At 55.6% G+C, this 21,260-nt stretch overlaps 5 protein-coding genes across 5 annotated transcripts; all 5 read right to left on the bottom strand.

Moving 5' to 3' along the window:
* Positions 1-2,324: 2,324 nt before the first annotated feature.
* On the bottom strand, positions 2,325-3,452 carry JKF63_07484 (uncharacterized protein; the record flags this gene model as incomplete). The annotated part of the gene is made up of 1 exon (XM_067903421.1): positions 2,325-3,452. One exon carries the CDS (start codon positions 3,450-3,452, stop codon positions 2,325-2,327), a length of 1,128 nt encoding a protein of 375 aa, XP_067758846.1.
* Positions 3,453-4,449: 997 nt separating this feature from the next.
* On the bottom strand, positions 4,450-8,697 carry JKF63_07483 (uncharacterized protein; the record flags this gene model as incomplete). Its single annotated transcript, XM_067903420.1, has 1 exon — positions 4,450-8,697. The coding sequence occupies one exon, from the start codon at positions 8,695-8,697 to the stop codon at positions 4,450-4,452; it is 4,248 nt and encodes a 1,415-aa protein (XP_067758845.1).
* Positions 8,698-13,985: 5,288 nt separating this feature from the next.
* JKF63_07482 (uncharacterized protein) lies at positions 13,986-14,987 on the bottom strand (the record flags this gene model as incomplete). Its single annotated transcript, XM_067903419.1, has 1 exon — positions 13,986-14,987. The coding sequence occupies one exon, from the start codon at positions 14,985-14,987 to the stop codon at positions 13,986-13,988; it is 1,002 nt and encodes a 333-aa protein (XP_067758844.1).
* Positions 14,988-16,402: 1,415 nt separating this feature from the next.
* On the bottom strand, positions 16,403-17,530 carry JKF63_07481 (uncharacterized protein; the record flags this gene model as incomplete). Its single annotated transcript, XM_067903418.1, has 1 exon — positions 16,403-17,530. The coding sequence occupies one exon, from the start codon at positions 17,528-17,530 to the stop codon at positions 16,403-16,405; it is 1,128 nt and encodes a 375-aa protein (XP_067758843.1).
* Positions 17,531-18,988: 1,458 nt separating this feature from the next.
* On the bottom strand, positions 18,989-20,650 carry JKF63_07480 (uncharacterized protein; the record flags this gene model as incomplete). Its single annotated transcript, XM_067903417.1, has 1 exon — positions 18,989-20,650. One exon carries the CDS (start codon positions 20,648-20,650, stop codon positions 18,989-18,991), a length of 1,662 nt encoding a protein of 553 aa, XP_067758842.1.
* Between the last annotated feature and the right edge of the window lie 610 nt (positions 20,651-21,260).

Here is a 21,260-nt window from a genome sequence, read left to right as displayed (position 1 = left end):
GTGGGTGGGGTATCGATGCGTTTCATGGTTTGTGCTCCCCCCTTATTGTGCTACAGACCTGTGTGTGAGAGAGGCGTGGCCTGAGGTGGGGCAGGTCATGGCATGCTTCGCGACCACAGCCGCGCGGCCGCGTAACTGAGGTTCCGTTCGTCCGTCCTTCGCGTCCAGTCGCGTGTGGGACACGTCACGTCGTCAACGTCTCTGTTGTATGTTTTACTTGTGGCTCGGCACCGGTACCGGGGAGACCCACCCGGCACCGAGTGCCCTTTCATTTGTGTCGAAGGTTGTGCGCATGCCGAGCGGACACGTGTGGGAAAAACAACGGATCACTGAAGAAAATCTGAAAACACAGGAAACTACAAAGGCAAATCAGCTCCGACTGAACAAACGGCAGTGTAGCCGAGGGAAAAAAAACGAGCACTTGTGTTGTTAGTGGGCCAACGTATGAACACAAGAGAATCTGCTAAACTAGAAAAATCGAACACATCGAAGAGTGACAGAAAACAAAGACAAGAGACTGGGTGGATGACCAACGCCCCACCGGTGTTCATCAGAGGGGAATCGCGAACACAACGGGACTCCATGTTGTATTGAGAGAAACCCGAGATTCATAAACCGTTAGATACATATTTTCCATTTTTGCGGACATCCTGGCCACCCTTTCTTCATCCAGCGATGTCCAGCCATAAACTATTGAAGGGCAGAAAAATGCGGGAAGAATAATGTTTAAAAGGACGACATAATGGAGATCAACAGTTTTCCCCTTATTAAAGCCCACGGGGTGTTGAAACCCCATCAGCAATGTGAGGGGGTGGTGGTTGGTTGGCTTTCCGCGAAGATCCCACCACATCGGAAGCGCACCCTTCAAACTCAGACTTGCGCGCTCTTTCTTGAAAAAACCCGGGGCGCGGGTGAAAGAGAGAGAGCTGGCCACAAACATCCCCCTTCCCCCCCCCTATTGGGCACGTGTAAAAAAAAACACTACATAAACACACACTCGCGTGGAAGAAATCTTGACCACCTTGAAGATAAATTGGTTGGCTGATCTGCCATCCTGTGGCGCTGGGGCAGCTTAAACTAAAGCAACATGTTTGAAAAACCACTTCACCGTGGACCAGACACACACCGCGTCAGGAGCCCCAGTGCTCAGGGGTTTGAGTGGACGGGTGGGCGTCGGAGACCGCAATAAACCCCCACTTTGACTACTTACTGGCTTTGTACCCCAAATTCCAGAAGAGACAGAAGTAGAAGGGGAGAGGAGAGAACGGATGAGTCATTCGGTGAAGAGATCACACACACACACACACACACGCACATGTATGTGTGTCATCACATTTGTAGAAGAGCGCACTACAGGAGCACATCGGCACACAGGGTGCACACCTGGACCAACCGTCCCGGGTACCCAAAATCTACCCGGATCAGACATCTCGGACGAAACCCGGACATGCACATTCGCCAGAAATCCCCAGCACCACACACTGCATAGCAGTGAATGTGCGTCACTCACTCGGGACGCCGGCCGACCACATGGTGCCCGAGACCCCCCTCCCCCGGACCCCCCCCCCCCCCCCCCCGTGTCGAACCTTCAACCCGTCCAGAAAATCAAGTACTACTCCGATTGTCTCTCCGTCGAAAAGGACTTCGCCAATGTAAACCCCGTTTTTTTTTTTTCACAGGAGGGAGACGGGTGGGACAACGCGCTACACACAGAGAGATATGAAGATCCAACAGATGAAGAGGAGGTAAAATGGGGGGAGGGGGGGGGGAGGGGAGAGGAACAGGTCGCGTGAAACCTTGGTGTTTGTGTGTCTCTGTATTTTATGCTTTTTTTTTCGTGGCCCACCCAACACATACACACACACACACACAGGCGAGTGGAAACAAGGATAAATAGCCCACTGGAAGAGGTCTCAAAAAAAAAATGGACAAAGGAGGCCGAGCGCATCTACCAGAGAGTGGGGGCGTGGTTTAATAATAAAAAGCAAACAACACACCGGCAACACTACGAAAAATATGCCCAGTACGAGTGGCAAAGGAAAAACTTGTGCAGGTATTTTCTGTCGTGTGTGTACCGAGATGTGGAGTGTGTGTGTTGTGTGGATGAGCGTAAACCTGGAGAGGAGAGGAGAGGAGAGGGGGGGGGATGTAATAGGTGCCGGGTGTTGGGATCGTTATCACTGGTACCATCGCCGGCGCGCACACATCACGAATGATGTGTTACTCAGATGGCTAGCCAGGGAGGAGTGCGGCGAGGGATCCCGGGAGGAGGCTGTGGCAAGGGCGCAGAGGGCCGCCTGTATGCGTGTTCCTGATGCTGCACTTCAGGTCGCTAGGCGAGATGCCATTTCTTTGATCGCCGAGTTGTTCGCCTCGTAGATGAACGATAACGGCTCGTTGAGCGGCATGCCAGCTTTGTGCAGCAGCTTGGTCGCCATGTAGGGCTTGCCCATCCATGTCTTCTGTTCGTCAGTCGCCTCTGTATCGTCTGCGGCCTGTCGTGCGCTTTTCTGAGCCGGCAAGTGTTTGCACGCCGAGATGATGGCGGCTCCACAGGTCTCGACGGGCAGGGATGACACAATGAGCTTGATGAACCTTTCGTTGCCTCTGGTCTTGCCATGGCGATCCAGCGGCCCTGGCCGAAGCAACACAAGATTTACCGATGGCGGCGTGTCGGTAGCGGTGATGTGCTTGTTGTGCGCATACACTCGCTCCACTGTGGAGTCATCGGCAATGCCTTTTGTTTTCAAGTACAGAAACCACGAGCTGCTGCAGGCACCGCTGGAACTGACTTGGCACAAAACGCGAAGGGTGCGGGACGACTGGGCGGCGTTCTCGTCAGCCCCTACGCCCTGTTGCACGTGCGCATGCTTCGAGAGGCCTTTATCACCGATATGACGCATAAAGATCGTGTCTGGTGCGAGGCCAGCTGGCGCCGAGTACATCAGCAAGGCCTCTGTGAATGCCATCACGTAGTCGTAGTCGCACCGCATGAATCCCTCAGCGCTCCCGGCATCTTTGCGCGTGGTGCCCAAACACATGGCGGCGTACATGTGACCACTGAAGATGTGTTTGTACTGCTCCATGGGATCTGTCACGGCAGTGGCTGCAGCACTGCCACTGTTGCGCGTCGTCGCCCACAGCTGCGTGAACGCTTCCCAATCGATGGCGATGGGGTTGATCTTGGCGGCCTCCGCCGGTGTGACGCTAATAGTGCCGGGAGAGGGTAAACAGCCTTTCCTTTCGTTCCTTGTGTTGTTCTCAGTGCCGTTGTGAGTGTCACCGGCGTCGCCCACGATCGTGATGCCAAAGAGGTTCTCGTAGTTGGACGTCGTGATGTTCTTTTCACGCGTCAGCGCCACGACGCGGTTAATCCATGACTGCTGGATGGCATACTGTACGACAGTACGACCGATCGCACCAGTGGCACCAGCGACGATCATAGATGCCATGACTGTAGCGGATGCTGTGCGTAATGCACTAGGGTGGGGCGTCCGGGTTGAAGGTGTGTCAAAGAGCAAGAGACGAGCAGGAACCTGTCAGGGTGTGTGTGTGTGCATGTTGCATTTCTAGCTATGCGGGGCTGGTCCGAGGCACGCGCAGCAACGAAGGCTGTGCCGGCGGGCGGGAGGGCGCCATGGCGCAAAGAGTTGGAGGGCTGATGTGAATAAGAGAAGAGTTGGGGTCTTGCCGAGGACCTGCAGGGCAGGGAGGCCTCTGCAGCCCTCCCCCCCCTCCCTCCCTCCCTGCCTCCCTCTTGGAATAAATAAATAAATATTTCGGGTGTCGGTAGGCGGCGGGGCGGGGTGGGGTGGGCGGGCGTATTGGCACGGTGCTCCCCCCTCCCCTCCTCTCCCCCTTCCGAGACAACAACACATGAGCGACTCACAGTAAATTAAACAAACGAACAAAGTGTGCACCGATTTTCACTGACCATACGCACACGCTTAACCCTATGTGACAAGACGAGTATTCTCCCGATACACGCGTAGAGAGAGAGAGAGAGGGAACGATGAACACACATGGGTTGTGCCCTACTGGCTACAGGTATAATAGGTGTTGAAGATCGAGGCCAATGATGAAAGTGGGGTCAAGGAGGAGGGCGTAGCTGTGATGCGTGCCTGTCGCGTGCGAGTACTTCCCTGCATCTTTCAGGGGCGCTGGTGACGGAACCTGTCCAGGGGGCCTGTCTACACCTTTTTCATTTGACAGCGCCGTCGCGGCTCTTCACTTGTGGAGTGCCGAGGCCGGGAGTATACCCAGACACCCTCACACACGTACACATATGCGCACCACCAGCATCGATACACGGCAGATGGGCGACGGCAGAGGGTGTGTGTGTGTGTGTGGGGGGGGAGAAGAGCAGATTTGTATCGGCTCTCCCCCCCTCTCCTCTTCCTCCTCCTCCTCCTCCCAATAAAAAAGGTTCGATCCATCCTGGCGCGGCTTCTATTGTTGTTGGGACTGCTCCACCCTCAGCAAGGCCAGCTCCGTCTTGGTCTCCAGCTTTCGGCCGTAGTTGCGAGAGCTCAGGAGTGGCAGGAGCTGTTGAAGCACGGGTAGCATCCCTCCTCCCTCTGCGGACGTGCTCACCAGCTCGTCCACTGGCGCCACAGTCAGCAGCGTCTGAACCACGTAGTTGCCGTACGGGTCCATGACGACGGTGGTCAAGGGTAGCCGAGCGATGGCGGCGTTTGCGGTCGCTACCGCTCCCGCCGCCGTGCCGGTGGGGTGCCGTGCGGACGAAGTCGAGGAGACCGGGGCCACCATCAGCGACTGGCAGAGAAGTCTAATGCGCCGCTCACTGCAGTGGCGGAGAATGTGCTCAATCACGTTGGATGCGAATTTGTTCGTGCACATTCGCAGGAAGTCCCGCTGCATGACGGCCGCCACGGCATCGATGGTGTTGGTGTTGCCACGTGTGTAGCAGACGTCCACAAGACGTGTCACGACGTAGTTGCCAAAAGGATGGGTCGAGAGTTCCTGTACGTGGGGGAGGAGAAGCGCTGCCATGCGCTCGAAGTAGTCCATCTGCGTCCCTGCGGCAGAGGACGGGGTCGGCGACAATCCGGCGCACGCGTGGAGGAAATCCAAACATTTTTGCACAATGCAGCAGCCCTGTTTGTGTTGGCAGACGTAGAGCAAATGCTGTTGGATCGCTTGGAACAACGCATCCACCCGTTCCCCAAGCAGGCGTCGCGATGATGCCGCAGTGCCGCTTTCGTCCGACGCGGTCGTGGATGCGGATGCCGACGCTGACGTGTTGGTCGCGCTACAAGTCAAGGCGGTGTACTGGCGCCGAATACACTCCATCACTTTCATGAGGACATGACCACCGTTTGCGTTTGTCAGCAGGCGCAGAAGATCGCGTTCCAACGCGACGAATACGAGGCGCTCTTCTTCAATGTTGCGCACCGTTTCGACGAGCCGCTGCACCGCGAAGGTGCCGTGAGGGGAGCAGGCGACCTCGCACAGGTGATGTTGCAGCGACGGCAATCGCAGCAACCGCTGGCGCTCTGTATCAGGCGCCATGTCGAAAATCTTTTGCAGAAGAAAGTTGCCGTAGCCGTCGGCCATGACCGCGTCCAGCTTGGGCTCGATCGCCTGCAGAACGACGCGAACGGGGACGGAGTTCTCGAAGGCTTTCGCACGACGACGGCGGCGGCGTTCGCTGACGCTGTTGACAACACCGCCTCTCTTCTCCTCAGGACACGCTTCAGCCATCATCAGTGACGATACTGCTACAGCATCGTCGGTTGTTGTGAGATCGTCTTGCTCGTCGTCGAGCGACTCGGCCTCGTAGCACTCGGCATCGATGACTGCTTGCAGCAGCCGGCAGCCCTGCTGATCGTGCGACATGGCGAGTATAATTGGGGCCGAGGCAACATCTGGTACTGCAGTGACGCCAGCAAGTTCACGCTCCTCGGCCGTGAACGACAGTTGCCCGACACCAGGCACAGTGGTCGATACGGGCGGTGGAGTGGGCAGAATAGTTGCCGCGGCAGCCTGTAGGCGTTTTATGAGGGCTTGAACCGCAGACGCCGACACCATCGACGCCCCGGTCCCCACAGATGCGACTGCGGAGGTAGACGAGCTGCCTAGCTGGCGACTGACGTGACTACTAGGGTTGGGGTGGTGGGGCGAGGAGCTGGGACTAGCATCGGCGCCCACGCGGTGGGTAGTGTTCAGCGACCCGCGGGCACTACGGCCAGCACCACCAGTCGTGTGGGGCGACTGCCAGAGCTGCACGCGTGGCCGCGCCTCGCGTGACGTTCCTCTGGTAGCTGCAGATGTACCGCTGGCGCCGTGAGGGCTTCTACCCATGCCATTCTTGCCTCCGCTGCTCGCGCTGTTGGCGGCCGTCGTGCCCGTTACGGGGCCGCTGGGGGTTGCGATGATGGTGTATCGCCGCAACGCCGGCGAGCTGCCGTTAGACAGACGCGGGTGCGGCGAGGGACGCAGTGTGCAGGAGGGGGGCGAGTTGGTTTTGTATGCGTTGCCAGCGATGGTGCCGGCAGCGGTGGCAGGTGGGGATGCATCGACGGGACTCCAACGCCGCATTGAGGACGCCGGCACATGGGACTGATGGGACTTGTGCGAGCCTGCGGCTGTTGCCGGCGACTGTGCCGACGCAGGTGGTGGTGGTGGTGGTGGTGGTGGTGGGGGAAGGGCCATCGCCGTTGTTGTAATAATGTGGAGTGGCGCCGTGTGCGGATGCTGCCCCGGCTTGTGGGTGCCGTTGCCTCGGTACCAGACGTGACACGGTGAGACGCGAGCTCCAGTCGTCGCAGACGAGGGGGGGCTATGCTGAGATGGGGAAGAAAGTGAGAAGGGCTGCGCCGTTCTGGTGGGGCGGAACGCCCGCTCAAGGGCCGTGGTAGAGGCTAGAGGGGACGCGTGTGTGCCACAGGGATCATGCGCGTGTGGTGGCACCTCGTGTGCGTTGTCAGGGCTGCTCCGATTGCCAACGCCATCGTGAAGGTGGGCAGCGATGGAGGATAGCGTGACCGGCTTGGAAACTGTGTCAGGTGTGCGGAAGAGCGCTGCGGCTCCTGGGGCGGGGGTGACGTTCGAGCCTGGAGCTGCCGTGACTACAGTGGGCCTCTCAAACGGGCTTGCGCGCGGCCAGCAGCTGTGGCTCTGCTCCATCGACGCGCAAGCGCTCGCAGCAGCGGACGAAGGTCTCTGCATGTTGGTGATGTTGGCTGTGTAGAGCGAGGTCGGCCCTGTGGTGCCCAGACGTGAGGAGTATGTGAGCGGAGGCCGGGCCGGTGGCGTGTACGCGCGCGCGGCGGCGCCCGCAAAGGCGGCATTGGCAGACCCAAATCCACCCACCGGCACCTGTGAGGGGCTGTGTCGCAGTTGGCTCAGCAACTGGTGATACGGAGTGGTGGACGCGGGTGGAAGCGGTGAGACCATTGAAATCGGTGTCCCATGCACTCTTACACCGGCTGGGCCGCCCGCAGACAGGCATCCACCACTGCGCTGGAGCTCCGCGAGCTCCGCCTCAACACTTGCTCGGCGCGCACCCTCGTGGCCGGCGTTGTAAAGGACATCACCACTGCTGCTTGCACGAAAAAGTTGTGCGAGCGCGGCCTCCGCCATTGATGACGGAGAGGACGGGGATACATAACGCGGATAAAGGCTTAGGTGCGATTGCTTTTGCTGCTGGAGGTGAAGCAGGCCTATTGATTGGGAAGAGCCATCTAGTGCCGAATGTGGGGTCCCGATGTTGCGCGCCGGCGTCCAGGCGTCCGAGAGTCGGTCAGCACCGCCACCCATGAGGCCCAAACCTTCCTCTCCATTCCCGTCGCCACCCTCCCGTCGCACTGCAGGTGCCATACGTGGGACGCCCTCGAGTCCTCCTTCCGCCACAGCCGTGACATCAGGTCTGGCATAGCTGGATAGCACCGATGACATGTCCTTCACTGTGGTGGTGGTTTGCAGTATCGTAACCTCCGCCGCCTCACCGGTGTAGCCGCTGCCATTACGTTTGACGGCAACAGGTAGGGTTGAAGATGTATTATCGATAGGCTGCGATGCCAGCGTTCCAGCTGTCGGGCTTGTGGCTGTGGTATAAACGGTGGACGGATGAGTGGGGGTGACAGACTGGCGCGCGTGCGGCGGCGGTGTCTGCCGCTGCTTCACAGCCGTTGCCTGAGTTGGTGCTGATGGGGAGGTGAAGAGGAGTTGCTTTGGGTGCGGGGACATGTAGCGGTCATCGCGTTTGGCTAGGTTATCCTCTGTATCCCCCACTTGCTTGTCCGATCGCTGTAGCAGCACCTTTACATCCGTCGCCGGGGTGCGACTTACGGGTGGCTGGTGCATTGGGTTTGCGTGGTGTTTCTCATAGTCGGCGAGACAGCTTCCACTCGGCGCTGCGCTGTTGATGCCAAGGACGCTCTCCGTGTTGTCACGCACAGTCCAGCTGCTCGTGACGGCTGCAGTGGAGGAGGCGGTATATCTTCCCAGAGCTGAGCCGCCACCACTGGTGAGGCTCGCGGTGCTGCCATTGCTTATCCCTTTGCCCAGTGCCCCCGCTGACAGATCTGCAGAGGGAGTACACTGTGGAGTTGAGTGCTCACAACCCGTGTTTAGGTGCTGCTGCTTCTGCTCGCTACGCGCTTCCTCGTCCGCCACAAGGCGCACCTGCGACAACAGATGCAGCAGCTCCTCACTCTCGGCTTGAGCAAACATCGCGGTGTAGATGACACACACACACACACACAGCAGCAGCACGAGAAGTCGTGGAAAAAAAATACAGAGTTCTTCTCGTGCTACAAATCGGTGTGGCGGTGATGTGCAGTGCAGCAGCTTCACAACAACTATTGCGAAATCCTCGCAAAAAAAAATGGAAAAAAAGGGGGTGGGGGTGACGGGGGTGGTGTACGCACCAGCTTCTGCGGCGTGAGTGGACCGACAATGTCAGCGAGATGCGCTGAGGGGAAGGGAGGTGGGGGTTATGATGGTCGTTGTACAAGAAAAAGAAGGCCACACGCACAGCTCCGTCAAGGCACGTCAGTGGAGGAGTACCAGGAATGTCGAACACAAACACAGCCCTTCTCTCGCTCTCTATCACGGATACACACACAAAAAAAAAAGGAACAAAGAGTTGGTCGGAGGTGGTGGCAGTGCGCTGCGAGCGTTGAGGAACACAAGCAGCAAGGGCGAGTCTCCACCTATCCCTTCAAATGAAGATGTGGTACGAGTTTTTTTTTTTTCGGGGGGGGGGAGAGGGCGATAGCGTGTGATCTGGAAGGGAGGGGGGGGTGATATCCCAGGAACAGAACCCTCTCAAAAACGATAGGAGAATGATCAATCTGGAAAAAAGGGGGGAGGGAATAAAAAAACAAGGGGGCTGTGGGGTGACACACACACACACACACAGAGAGAGAGTACACCGCTTTAGTGTTTGTGTGTGTGGGTGTACACTTTATGATGTACACGAAGAAAGCGCAAAACAACAACAACAACACCGAACGAAACAACACGAAAGGGGAACGGACAGCAACAACAACAACAAAAAACAGATTAATGAGGTGGTAGTAGAAATGGCGGGGGAAGGGAGGGAGGGAGGGGGAGGGAGGGGAGGGGGGGGGTGCAGAGGGATGAGGTAGGCGAAAAGAAGAGAGGCTTCCCTCCCTGTCTGTGTATGCACGTTGGTATGTTTTCTGATGGAATACCGGTATATATATATATATTGATGATGATGAGGGGAGATAGACTAGTATTCTGAGATTACACACAACACAACACAACACAACACACAATAAGGTTAGGCGCAGACGCCCACAGCTGCCGCTGTATGAGCTCTGATATTTCCCCAGCAGTGAGAGAGGTAAACACACGCACGCACGCGTGTGTGTGTGTGTGTGTATGTGTGCAAAGCAAAAAAAAAAATAGTGTTCGCCTCAGCGCTGCTTTTTTTTTCCAAACAAAAAAGAAGGGGGAAAAAATAGTCCCTCGAAAAAAATCCTTCACGGGTGTCTTCTCTGTGCGCGGCTATGCGACAGAGGGAGGGGGGAAGGGGCAGCCGACCAATCGACTGACCCACACACCCACACGTGATACGATGTAGAGGAGAGACCAATCACACCGCTTCGTGAACCCCCCTCTCCCTCCCCCTCCCTTTCTCTCTTTTTTTTTTTGGGTGGTGGTGGTGGCGGGTAGGAGTGAAGCGAGCGGTCGGGAGCGTCCTCTAGTCTTGATGACGCCGTAACCCGTTGGTGCTCGTCAGCTCCTGTTCTCTCGTCTCCGTGTTGAGCTTCCACACCTGTACTGACACTACTTCTTACTAGTAGGATATTACGGAGCACCACTACCCCACCAAAAAAAAAAGCTGGGGTTTTGAGGGTGGGGTGCTACAACTTGGGCGCCTCTCCTGGAATCGACAAGGATTCAGAGGGGGGGGGGGGGATGGTGGAAGTGCGTTAGTGGACAGGGAAAAAAAAGAGAGAGCTTTGCGCTTCAACGGAGGGTGTCGATGCGTGTGTTGAGTGTCTGAAACAGCGGTGAGGTGAGAGGACGGATATACATATATACATATACATATATATATATATATGGAAAGTAGAAACCACGAAAAGACCCCTGCGCGCGCCAGCGCGTGCGTGCGTGCGTGTGTGTGTGTGTGTGTCCGGCCGATCGATGAGTTGGGTTCGCGGTGTGTGCCTCCGTGTTAGGAAGTCTGATATTATAAGAGATGAAGAAGTGAATTAAAGAGAGGAAGGGAAGAGAGGGGGAGTGGGGCAGCCACACCCAACTATACAATCGATGCGGACAGTGACCCCCGCCCCCCGCCTCCGTCTCCGTCTCCGCCCCCTCCCACCCTATCCCTCTCTCCTCACCCTCGCCGTGTGGAATAGGCCTATAGGGAAAGAAAACAGTGAGTCGTGAGAGGCAGGTCCCTCTCCCCTCCCAAATAATAAAAAAAACAAGTGCCAGCTACAACGCAGACACACACACACACACACCCACAAACGCACAGATAGACAGAGAGAGAAGCGTACGTGGAGGCGGCAAGGCGATTAACAACAAAGACCTCAGTAGGGTTGAGCGGGGCAACAGAGGAAAGCGAAGTAGGACGAGGGTCGACCCAAAGCGGCGTGTTACCCCCAAGGCTGAGGAGAAGAAGGCTATGTATGTAAAGTACGGGAGAAAACTTTTTTTTTTGAAGAGACGTTTGAGGGTACAAAAGTAAACAGGAGGAAGGAAGGGTTCTGGAAAACACAGAGAGAGAGAGAGTTGTTCACGAAGGTACAAGTGGAGGGAGGGAGGGAGGGAGAGAGGGGGGGGGTGAGAGATGAGGAGAACAGGGGGCGACAAAGAAATCGAGAAGGCGATGCGAAGGCTACAGCAGCACACACACACACACACACACACTCTCAAATGGAAAGAGGAAGAATAGTCACTAAAAAAGAGAAAAAGCCGGTCCAAAGCGGGAGAGGCGTGTTGGGGGTGGGGTGGGTGGGGTGGGGTGGGTGGGTAGGAGGGCTATCACCGACCAACACAGCCACACGTACGCAAAAAAAAAATGAAAAAGGCCAAGGAGGCGTACAAAAAACACACCGAAGAGGAGCGAAAGGAGGTGCAGGAGGGTGGTGGTGGTGGTGGTGGTGGTGGGAGTCCACAGAAAAGGTTTGTGTGAGTGTGTGGGTAGATGCTACTTTTTTCCCCCTTTCACAGTTAATCTTCTGAGTGTATATGCAAAAAAAAAAACAGGGCGTTGATAGTGCGTTCGCAGGGAATCCTGTGTCTCGCGCACGCTCTTCTCCGCTTCTCTCTCTGTGTGTATGTTATCGCCTTCTCTCTTTTTTTTTCCCCTGAGGGGAAGAGAGGCTTCGTGGTGGTGGTGGTTATATAAAGCAGGGGGAGTGGGGGAGGAGGAGGATGGAAGATCGGTGCGCGTGGCAGCAAGCGAAGGAAAACGGGGAGGGGGGAGGGGGGCTGCTGCTGGTGCTGTTGTCGTTGTTGTTGGTGTCGAAGAACACACTAAAACAATATCCGCTATCACCACTGCACAGGTGAGGTAGGGGAGTATCACCTGCGCAACAGCAGCCAACAACAGCAACAGCGGCTGGGGCAAAAAAGAAAGAAAAAAGAGGAAGTAAGAGAGGGAGAGGGAAGCGAAAGCTGATACGAAAGCGCGCGCTATCTCTTTCTCTCACACACACACACACACACACACGCACACACTCAATCTCTGAGCTGCGTCCTCGTCTCTTTCGCTTTCGGACTTTTTTCTGCGTTTTTTTTTTCTGTGATAACACGCCGTCTTTCTTCGCTCTACCCCTTCCTTCTGTTGCGTTTGCGGTGTACACAGTCGCGGCACAGGTCTTGAGATGAGTGGAATGATGCTTGTATATATATATATATATATATACACATACACATACAAAACTGTGTGACAACGTGTTTCAACTGTCGACGAATGCTGCGGTGCCCCCGCCCTCTTTCACACTTTTCTGTTCTCGCTCCTGCACGGTGGCGCTTGACGTTGTTTCTCCTCCCCCCCCCTTCTCTGGTTGTCCTTTTTCCTTTTGTTCTCTGGTACTTTCAGGTATTATGTAAATAAAACCTTTGAGAGCCCCACCTCCGATATACGAGCAGCGGCAGCGACCAAAATCGTAACAACAACAACAACAGCAGCAGGGGGGAAAGCGAGGGGAGGGAGCGAGCGTGATAGAGGTGTACCGAACGTGTAGAGCCGAGGTCTTGTGGGCGCGGGCGGGGCGGGGCGGGGGGGGGGGGGAGGGAGGAGGGAGGAGAAGGTGGTCTCTTCGGGAATAGAAGAGTGAGGGTGGGGATGAGAACAAAATTTTTTTTTTTGGTCAACCCCGCGCACGCAGACAATCACCAACTGCCCCCACGACACACGACCAAAGCAACAAAGAGAAAAAAAAAGATTTACAAATATATATATGTGTGTGTGTGTGTGTGTGTGCGAGTACAGAGGAGCGAAAAAGGAAACCACAGGTGCAAAGGGAAAAGAGAGAGAGAGAGACGTATGCACACGTATGCACAACGGCCACACAAGACGGACCGACCCCCAAGGGGAAGGGGGGAGGGGAGGGGAGGGGAGGGGACACAACGCACACACCGGGTGAAGAGAGAAGGGGGGAAGCGGAAAACAAAAAACACCACAAGACCTTTAAAAAATAGATTTCACTTCTCCCCCTTCTATTTTGTGTGTTTGTTATCTGTTGCGTGTGTATGTGTATGTGTGTGTGTGTGTCTGCCCCGTGTGCGCGTGTCCTTCTTTTTGCCTTTTTTCCTCTTTCCCCCGTTCTTCGTCTCTCACCTTTGTATTATATATATATGTGTGTATGTATATATTCGGTTGGGCAGTGCTGACCCGGGGAGTGGATACCTGCGGCGGTGTGTGTGTGTGTGTGTGTGTCCATTCAGAGGTGTGATCGAACGACAGAAAGGAAAAACCAGCAAATATTTATATAGAGCAGAGACATTGATAGAGGGGGAGGGAAGAGTGGAGAGGGATCAACCAAACAAACAACAACCGCAGGAAGAAGTGCAGTCACACTTTGACGTATTTTACTGGGATAATGATTGATGACTCGTGGAGGAGGAAAGCGGGGTGGGCAAACTGCAAGCAGCTTGCACAGTCCCCTCCCGTGATCATATGTTCAGACATCACGATAATGGAAGAGGGAGCTGAGGGGGAGGAGGGGAGGGAGAGATGCGGTAACCCCCCCCCCTACTTGCCATAGTTAAGCGTGTCTTATGTTCGTTTTGTTGTCTCGTACCACCGCCGCCCCGCCCTTCCCCCTTTCCCTGACCATCACAGGGGGTCACGCACGCTCGGCATCAACACTACGTGCTCACAGAGTCGTCTACACCCGGCCCAAAAGGCGCGGTGTACACACACGCGCGCGTTTGCGTGTGTATATGTGACGACGATTATAGAGGGATACACTGCGGGGGGAGGGAGGGAGGGAGGAGGGGGGGGGGCCGACGAAGGGAGGAGGTCAAAAAAAAGTATTTTGGCTCACAATACTCATCTTTTCTGAAACAAGCTCTTTCCACATGACAACGCATTCGTCCTTCAGCCGCTGAAGCTCCTCAGGTTCTGCTGTGCGACCCCACACACGACGTGGCCGCTCTCGCCATGTGGTTAGTCGACTTTCAAGGGTGGCTTCACTGTCGCCCCGAGTCAAGTCGTCGGAGTGTTCAGGTCTCACCAGTAGCTGAGAGGCCAACTGCTTTTTGGTGGCCGCTATGGTTGCATCAGCGCTAGCTGCTGCAGCTGCAGGATCTGTTAACTGGGGCCCGGCCGCTTTGGCAACCAGAGAGGCTTGCGTCTTCTGTGGTGACTGTCGGTCATAGGGCGACGACTGCAGCAGCTGTGTAGGGTCAAGCACCACGTTTGTCCACACCCATTGCGGTTCCGGTTCTGCTCCATATTTTTTGGTTCCTTCGCGCTTTTCGGTGTCTGTGGTATCGGCGGAAGACGATGGGGGCGCTGTGGAGGCGTGAGAGGCCAATGCCAATGAGGGCGCACCCGCTGCAATACGTGCCGCCCACGCCGCCACTGTTCTGAAGTTCTGTTCCTGTACGAGCGCAGTGACGGCTATGGCGTCCAACTGCTTCATCCGCTGCTCCTCCTTTTCATGTACATGCAGGAAGCCGATGGGGCTAATGAGGAACAGCACACTGAAGAAACTAAAACAACCGCTGGTCATGGCGAGTTGTGCGAGCCGCTGTACCTTGCGGGGGTGGCGCAGCCTCCAGACGCGGTGGATCTTTGCCCTTTGGTAGTACACTGCAAGGCCACACACCCCAGCCGCGACCATCGAGGCCGCACTTAACAGTCGACTCCAACGAATAAGGCGTTGCCCGTATTCGAAGCGCTTGCCTGAGAGTTGCTCAATGTCGTTGTAGAGCAGTCGACTGTCAACGGCGTGTGATTCGCACTCCTCCTCAAGGCGTTTACTACTGAGACATGGTGTTGCACAGTGACCACCAGACATGCTTAACGCTGCGGAGTGTCGGCGGTGAGACACGAGCGGATCCCACGTACGCTATAGGATGTGTGTGAGCACATGTGCACACACGTTACGGTGTTGAGGCAAAGACTTCAGAGGTACGTTGGCGATGAAAGGCAGACGCGGGAGAATAAGTAGAGAGTAATGGTGAGCGGGCTGCAAAAAGTTGGAGGGAGAAGCGACGACGTGTGTCATCACCCCCCCCCCCCCCAGTGACACACACACACACACGCACACACACACACACACACACACACAACGCATTAGAGACCCCCCCCGAAAAAAAAAAGAACGATAGGCTGCCTGGTTTATGGTGGGTCGTGGAATGGAGGTCGAACTAGAGCGCGCACCGAGGGAGAGGCACGACTGTGTCCATCCCCCTGCTCACCAGACAGTACACACAAAAAAAACACAGACTATAACAAAAGAGCGGTAGAGCCCATCACCAACCATACGCAGTTGAGAGGGGGGGGAGGAGAGATGTGCCGCGATACAGACAAACACACGAAACTTAGTGACGTAGTGCCAGGAATAGCACAGCCAGGCCCTGAAGAACAAACGAGAGGCGGGAACGTGTGCGTCTGTGTTTGTCTGTGTGTGTGTGTTGTGGGGGGTGGGTGATGGGGAAGTAGTGAGCTACAGATACTCTTGTGTACGTGTGCGGCGTTGAAAGCACGGAGAACCAGAAATATGCCTGGTGCGTGTTGTTGTTAGTGATACGAAGTGCGTACGCTTGACAGAGGAAGGTTGAGAACCTCGTAGTCACGTGCCCGAGCACCGAGGCACATGGGCAGCGGCACAAACTATAGAGCCAAAAGGAATGTCGACTATGCTGCAAAGTAATCCGTGGTAATACGTCACCCCACACACACAAGTTTGAGCAGCAGCTGCAATAGTTACCCCGACAAAGATCTTTTTCCCGATGATGAGATGACAGGCGGCAGACAGAGAGAGACTCAACTGGAGGGTGGAGGGAAGATGCGTTGGTGAGACAGGAGGGCTTGCCTTTACTGCGGTTGTGTATTGTATCGGCGCCGCTTCCCCACCCCCATTCTTTACAAAAAGAGGAGGGGGGGGGCGGGAGAACGATATCACCTGTCAAAAATGTGCAGCCACCACACCCCACGGACGAGGATCTTCCCCCCCCCCCAAATTTACAAACAAACATACCACTTCTCTCATCACGGAGCTTACGAGCGATCCTTGTGACTGTCACCACTAAGAAAGCGGGGAGAGGCGCACTCAGCGGCAGTGAACATGTTTTATGGCACCGCCGCCGATTTCTCTTTCTGTCGGTGTGTATGAGAGGCTCCTCGATTCCTTCTCTCACCCCAATTATCACTGCTTCTGCGGTTGCGTCCGACTGTCTGCCGCCCGTGCCGCTGCCGCCGGTATGTAGATCAGCGTGTGTGCTCCTGAGCCACGCCTTGAATGACCCTCAACTGAGTCGCTTTGCACACCTCTGCGGCAACAGGCAGAGTGAGCACATTTTTGTAGTAACGAAACAGGTTCCAATACTTCGAAATAATTTCCTTCTTCAACTCTCGGCAGGACAGGGCACCGTGAAGCGACATGGCGATCACAAGATCAGCCGCAGTCAGAGAGCTCCCGACCAGGAAGACGAGATCATGGCGCTGTGGGACGGAGGGGCCGGCGGTGCCGCGAGCTGACATCAAGACCGAGGCGCGCGGCGTAGTCGATATCATGCCATCTCGCGACAATGACTGGCGACGGCTTGTGTGGCGGGTGTCGCTGGATCCCTCCTCCTCTCCTAGAGCCTCATCGGTGGTCTTCTTGATGGACTCCAGCTGCTTCTCCCGCTCCTGCCGCTCCTTTTCCCTGTGACGCTGACGAATGGAGCCCGCCACGTTGTACACGGAGCTCAGACGCAAATCTCGTGTCGCCCTAGACGCCATGTACTCTTCTTCGTTCCAGACGAGTTCTTCGTCGGTCATCATTGAGCGCTCCGTCAGCGAGCCGGTCTGCTGCACATGCACGCGGCAGCAATCTTTCAGGTAGGCCAGACGCCGCTCAAGTCCGTCGAGGCCCATGAATAACCGTTTCTTCGTGTCGGCGTCTGGTCTTGGTCCCCCCGTGTGCTCATACTCGTAAAATTGTGTGGTATAGATGTCGATATGCGTTGTAGCAAAATCAAGCCAGCTGTCCACTTGCGCAGACTCGAGGAGTGAGTGGCCATACATGGCGTAGGGAACTGTGTACTGCGGGTGCGGGATCTTGTCGTTCGTCTCCGCGCTGCCGGTGGCAGGGTTGGTGGCGGCGGCGGCGAGCATGACCTCCGTGCGTGCTAGGTAGCGGATCATTGCGTTGGTTTCAAAAAGGTAGCCCTCATCCGTCTTCATGACAGGCACTCGTTGGATTGGGTGGCAGTTGAGGCGATATTCTTCCGTCTCGTTCTCTTTTCCAATCTGGATCGGCACCACCTTCAATTGTATACCTGCGTACGCGGCCACAAGCAGCGTGCGCTGCACGTGCGGCAGGTCTAGCGGACCAATGAGCGAGACCACCATTTTTATGTCGTTAGATATAAAGCGATAGATTGGAGTGCGTGAACAACCTGGAGGTGATGAGAGATCCAAAGAGCGTTCTGTGTGTATTTATGAGAGAGAGAGAGAGAAGGGGGGGGGGCCAAAGAGATGTCGTTGTCCATGAGATTCAGAGAGGGTGAGCAGGAAGAATAGAGCCAGAACCGGAAGACAGCTCAAGCTTCATCGCTTTACCTTTTACCCCTCCTTGGATGTGATTGGTGTCATCGTTCGCTGAGAGAGTAACTGACGTAGCCGGTGCGTATGGGTGCGCCCGCTTTTATTGCCGAGGTGTTCCCTCTCCCTCTCCCTCTCCCCCCGTCTTGATCTTCCCACTTCATATGCTACGCAGTTGTTGCTCCGCCGTTGCCCTTACTCAGTGTGTATACATAGATGCTCATCAGGGAGAGGGGGGGGGCAGTAGTTGAGGTGGTGCAATGTGAGAGAGGGGGAAGGGAGGAGGGGGAAAGGCGGTTTGAATCGCCGTGCCAGACATCACTCCATTTTTTTTTTTACAGACTCGTCTCTCCCCCCTCTCCTTCTCCTCCCGTTGCTAAACGATGCTTTGTACTTTTACAAGTCTCATTACACACAGTCAACTCATACACATCACCATATATATATGCATAGGTGTGTGTATATATATATATATGTTCTGCATATATATATATAAATATATAAATGTGTGTGTGTATGTGTGTACGCAGGTGTACATATCTGCGTACACACATACACACACACACACACACATCTATACACACAACAACGTGCCACAATACTGTTCATCCCACTCCCTCGCTTTCTTTTTTCCTTTCCCCTCTCCCACCTTCATTCAGTAACGATACCGCAAAAAACAAAAAAAATCGACAACAAACAAAGTAACGCGACAGAGGTGGTGGTGGTGGTGGTGGTCGACTTCTGAGCATCGAGAAAGTAGAAAAAGCGAAGAAAACAACAACAACAACAAAAATAGAGCACCGATACAACCTGAAGCAAAATAAATATCCAAAAAAAATCTCACAAAAATCCAAAGACGACGACAAAATCTGTTGCCCCCCCCCCGTGCATTCGGTGACACACCCAAGAGAGAGAGAGGAGGAGGAGGAGGAGGGAGGGAGGAGGAGTGGGTCAGTCATACAGATGCAAGTGTGCGCGTGTGTCTGTAGGATACCAGCTTGCATAACCCCAAAACAGGTAGAGGGAGGTCCGCGGGGCGGGGCATGTGTGTGTGTGTGTGCGTGTGTCGGGGGTGGTGGTGCTGGAGGAGAGGGAGGGGGGTGGGTGAGTGGGGGTGAACTGGATGAGAAACGAAACACCTACGCGCAAACATGCACAGAGAGGAAAAAATCAAAGTCAGCTACAAAAACAACATCACAAAAAAGAAGACCCACCCACCCCCCTTCTTTTTCGGTCCCCCCTCCATCTTTGCTTCCCGACATGTACTCACGCACTCGGCGAGGAAGTAATGTTGTTTAAACTGCTGCTGTTGTTGCCATTCGAGCCGGCCGCTGCGTTATCGCCACCGCCCGCTACTTGAGCCCCCTTGGTCCGGGCGCGCTGTGATTGCTGCCGCGCCGCCTCTTCCATGGCAGCCACCAGTACACTTTGCTCTTCAATATCAGCTGCCGAGATGGTGTGGTTCGGCTGCGTGCGAACCTGCTTCCACTCATTCGGTTGAAAGACGGTGTAGGTGCCAGTAAACAGTTTTTGACCCTCAGGCCCTGTTGTGATCTTCTCCATGGGGGTGCCATCCTCCGCCTTCACGGGGTGCAACCAGTGCTGGGCACGCTTGTTGTACCGCCAGCCACGCTCGTAGAGCGCACGGGCCGCGGCCAGGTGCAGCACGTCCCGCGGCATACTGTAAAAAATGTAAAAGAGTGTTTCCTCCTTGAATTGGTGAAAAGACTTCATGGAGAGGGACTTTGGCCGCGGCTTCTTGTAGCTCTCCGGGATCTTGAACTCTGGAAGAACGTAGTACTCATACGTGTCGAGCGGCAGCGTGGCGAGGGTCGTGTGCAGCCACCCCTCTTCGGCGACAGAGAGACCGATTTGGGTGATATCGACACCACGGGTGATGAATGTAAAGTTGACTTCGTCTGCATCCTGCTGGCTGATTGGCCGCCCCGAGACCGAGTCCGTTGGCTCGTCTGCGGTCGGCACGTACGGCGTGGCCGACATGGGCAGTGGTGCTTGCACCATCCTCACCAGTTGCTTCAAGCCATATTCGTCTTCCACTTCTATCTTGCCCTTCCCAGTCGCCGCCGCGGCACCGGGCCCAGTGCCGCTAGCGGCAGGGGCTGCAGCGGGGGCCGCGTTGGAATTGCCGGCGATGGCGGTGGACGCAGGCTGCTGTTGCATCGCAGGAGACGCGGCGGTAATCGCAGGGTCCGTGTGGGGCCCAGCAGCACCGGGGAGCGCCATCATCGAACCGACGTTGTTTATATTAGCAGCGGGCGCTGCAGCGCCTGCACTAACTTTACCTGCCGCCATGAGCGTCGCCAGCTGCTGTTGTTGCTGCACATTCTGTTGCTGCTGCCGCTGGGATTGCAGCTGGGAGATCTGCTGCTGATACTGTTGTTGTTGTTGTTGTTGCTGCTGCTGCTGCTGTTGTTGTTGGCGCATCTGGGCTAGTGTTATATTTGTGAGAAAGTTACTCGCGGCCGTCGTGTTGTTCGCGTTACCGGCAAAGTTTGCCAGCATTGCACCTTCGGGTAAACCAAGTCGCTGCCTCAGCTCCCGCTCTTGATTTTGTTGTTGTTGCTGTTGGAGAAGCACCAAGTCAGCGGCCGACAAATGAGGAAAGCTGGGGTGTTGCTGCGGAATGCCGCCACCACCACCAGCGCGGCTTTTCATCTCCTGTTGTTGCTGCTGCTGCTGCTGTTGTTGCTGTAATGCTTGACGACGCTGCGCTTCGCTGAGGGTCTGCAAGAACTGCATCTGCTGCTGCGGCCCCACGAGGTGCAGCGCTGGAAAGCCGTGGGGGTAACCCGGATACACTTGCTGCTGCTGCTGCGTGCCTGCAGGGTGATAAAAGAAGGGCTGCGCCTGAGCGCCATCGCTGGGCTGTTGCATCGGGTGCTGATGAGGGTTGAAGCGGTTCGCCATCTCTGTGTGTACCTCTTTTTTTTGAGTGGGGGAGCTCTGCAGCCTCCACAGACACACAAACACACACACACACACAGAAAAAAAAGAAACTTTACGAGTTAGAGAGAGAGAGAGGGCGGGGGAGTGGGGGGGGGAGGGGAGGTGAGAGATAATGATGATGATGATGATGGCCAGTTATCCTGCTGGGCTTACGAGCAGATGCTGTATTCTTGAAGTATTTTTTTCCTTCCTTTTTTTTTTTTGCAGGTGTGTGACAGTGAGCCGCACTATACGAAAGATGGAGAGGAGACGGGGAGTGCAGTTCGACGAGGAGGGAGGGAGGGAGGGAGGGAGGAGCGACTCTGGCGACTTTTTTTTTTCTTCCCCCAAGGATGTCTGTTTGTGCGTACACCAGCAACGGATAGATAATCACTCGTTCCCCCCCCCCTGAAAAGGGAGAGAAGTGAGCTCGATATTATATGAAGAGAGACGTGCACGTGTGGGAAGGGGAGCGGAGAAGCAGCAGTAGTGGTGGAAGACCCCCTCCCCCCTCCCTCCCCCCCTCCAAAAGGCTACGGCGACAGTCACTATATCTCAGACGCGTGTAGAAAACACGTTGCTCTCAAAGACT

This window comes from Porcisia hertigi, chromosome 12, assembly GCF_017918235.1.
Source record: "Porcisia hertigi strain C119 chromosome 12, whole genome shotgun sequence".
Classification (NCBI taxonomy): Eukaryota; Euglenozoa; class Kinetoplastea; order Trypanosomatida; family Trypanosomatidae; genus Porcisia; species Porcisia hertigi.
Note: the sequence above shows the minus strand (reverse complement) of the source record. Positions and strands in the feature narration are given on the sequence as shown.